General features: G+C 70.2%; 1 protein-coding gene across 1 annotated transcript in view; it reads left to right on the top strand.

Annotated features, from left to right (window-relative positions):
- The first annotated feature begins 1,922 nt into the window (after positions 1-1,922).
- The window catches only part of LOC103902155 (dedicator of cytokinesis protein 2), an 89,322-nt gene continuing 89,198 nt past the window's right edge, over positions 1,923-2,046 (top strand). The window contains exon 1 of the mRNA XM_019473089.1: positions 1,923-1,965. Within this exon, the coding sequence (XP_019328634.1) occupies positions 1,923-1,965 (43 nt within the window). The remainder of the gene's footprint in view (positions 1,966-2,046) is intronic.

The raw sequence follows: 2,046 nt of genomic DNA, 5'->3' as shown, positions 1-2,046 counted from the left end.
CGCAGCTCCGAGAGAGACCCGCCGTCCCCGGCCTGGCACACAGCTCCGAGAGAGACCCGCCATCCCCGGCCTGGCACACAGCTCCGAGAGAGACCCGCCATCCCCGGCCTGGCACACAGCTCCGAGAGAGACCCGCCATCCCCGGCCTGGCACACAGCTCCGAGAGAGACCCGCCATCCCCAGCCTGGCACACAGCTCCAAGAGAGACCCGCCGTCCCTGGCCCCTGCCTTGGCGTGCCTGTGCCACACTGTGCCATGGGGACGGCTGTCTGACCCAGCCTCGGCCACCCTTGAGCCGTGGGCCCTGGTGTGGGCAGGTCCGTGCTGGCGTGGCGATGGCAGGGCAGCTGGCTGCACATCCTGACCTTTGCCGCCGAGGGATGGCGGCTGCTGCGGCTCCCGCCCTCGCACCTCAGCCCCGGGTGTCAGCTCTCCTGCATCGAAGGTCTGTGCTGCAGGCTTCAGTGCTGGCACAGCCCCACGGCAAGCGCCCACAGGCTGTGGCGTGCTGCCCCAATGTGCTCTGCAGGCATTGCCACCCCGGGCAGGGACCTGGCCGTGCCACCACCTGGGAGCAGACGCCCAGGCAGAGGGGAGGACGCTGGCGGAGGGGTGATGATCCTGGGTTATCCCCTCCAGCTCTCTGGGCAGAGGCCACATTCGCAGCCCCTGTGCTCAGGGGCCCTTAAACCCTCCTGGCCACCTCCTTGCTCCCGGGTTCCCCTGTATGCCCATCTCCCCTCACCCAGTTCTGGTAGCTCACCCAAACCTGCTCGAGCTCCCTTTCCCGTGGGGCTCCCCGTCCCCTCCATCATCTTTTCCACAGGCTGAAGGCTCTGTGAGGGCTGCCTGGAGCGGGCTTTGGGTCAGGGGTGTCTGCCATGGGGCCAGGGGCGACCCGTGGGATGGGGGAGCTGCACCCAGGAGTGACCCCGGTGCAGGCTCAGGCTGGTGGGGGCCTGCAAGGCGGGGCGCAGGCAGCACAGGGAAGGAGCCTGGCGCTGCCTCGAAGGGGCCAGTGGAGAAGTGGTTCAAACTGCGAGAGCGGCAGCCCGGCTGCGGGAGCCCTGCCTGGGCTGGCCAGGAGCAGGTCTCGGGGGGAACGGGGGGTCCCAGGGCAGCATGGCCATATGGGGAGGGAGCCTGGCCCGGGCTGGGGCTCCTCTGCCCAGCGCCGGCTCGGGGCTGAGCAGAGCCAGGGGACGAGCATCCAGTCCCCGTGGACCCACAGGTGCCGGACAGCCAGGGTTTGCAGCAGGCGGGAGGAAGGAAGTGGTTGATGCTGAACCGTTGCTTTGCTGACCGTCCTGGTGCCGCAGGGAGCAGAGGGCTGGGCACGGGCCCGCAGAGCCCCAGGCATGGCCGTGTACTGTGTCGGCATTCGTGGCCGAGCCTCATGCACTGAGGGATGGGGACGGGCCAGCCCTGGCCAGGGAGGCAGAGGCCTTGACCCAGCAGTGCTGGTCTGGAGTGGCGCGGCTGGCCTGAGCGCATGGTTCCCTGCGTCTCCCTGTGCCATGGGGCAGCCAGTGCTGCCCTTGCTCCGTGCCCCGGGCTCCAGCCCCGTGTCCCACTGACTGCCAGGCTCTGGCGGTGGTGCTCAGCAGGAGTGGCTCGCGGTGCTGCAGCATTGCCCGGGGCGACCAGCCCCATCACGCCCCATGGGCAGGGCCAGTGACCCACCCGAGCCTGGGCCCCCGGGTGGGTGGCGTGGTGGGGTCCCAGGGGCTCCATCCCCACCACCCCTGCCCCGATGCGTGGAGGGGCTCAGGGCGGTCGGGTGGGTCCTGGCAGCGCCCAGCTGTGCGTTGAGGAAGCGGAGGTTTGCACAAGCCGGTGAGATACACGTGACCTGGGGAGCGCGGCAGGAGGAACCAGCAGCTGTCCCACACAGGGCCCCGGTCCCCGCGGCACAGCCGGCCATGGCCCCGTGGCTGCCCACCAAGGAGGAGAAGTATGGCGTGGGTGAGTGTAGGCTTCGGGGCTGGACGAGCGCCAGGCCCTGCTGGGCTCCCCGGCTCGCCGGAGGGGTGCAGGGCTGGCGGG

Source organism: Aptenodytes forsteri, unplaced genomic scaffold (genome assembly GCF_000699145.1).
Source record: "Aptenodytes forsteri isolate BGI_AS27 unplaced genomic scaffold, ASM69914v1 Scaffold678, whole genome shotgun sequence".
Taxonomy (NCBI): domain Eukaryota; kingdom Metazoa; phylum Chordata; class Aves; order Sphenisciformes; family Spheniscidae; genus Aptenodytes; species Aptenodytes forsteri.
Note: the sequence above shows the minus strand (reverse complement) of the source record. Positions and strands in the feature narration are given on the sequence as shown.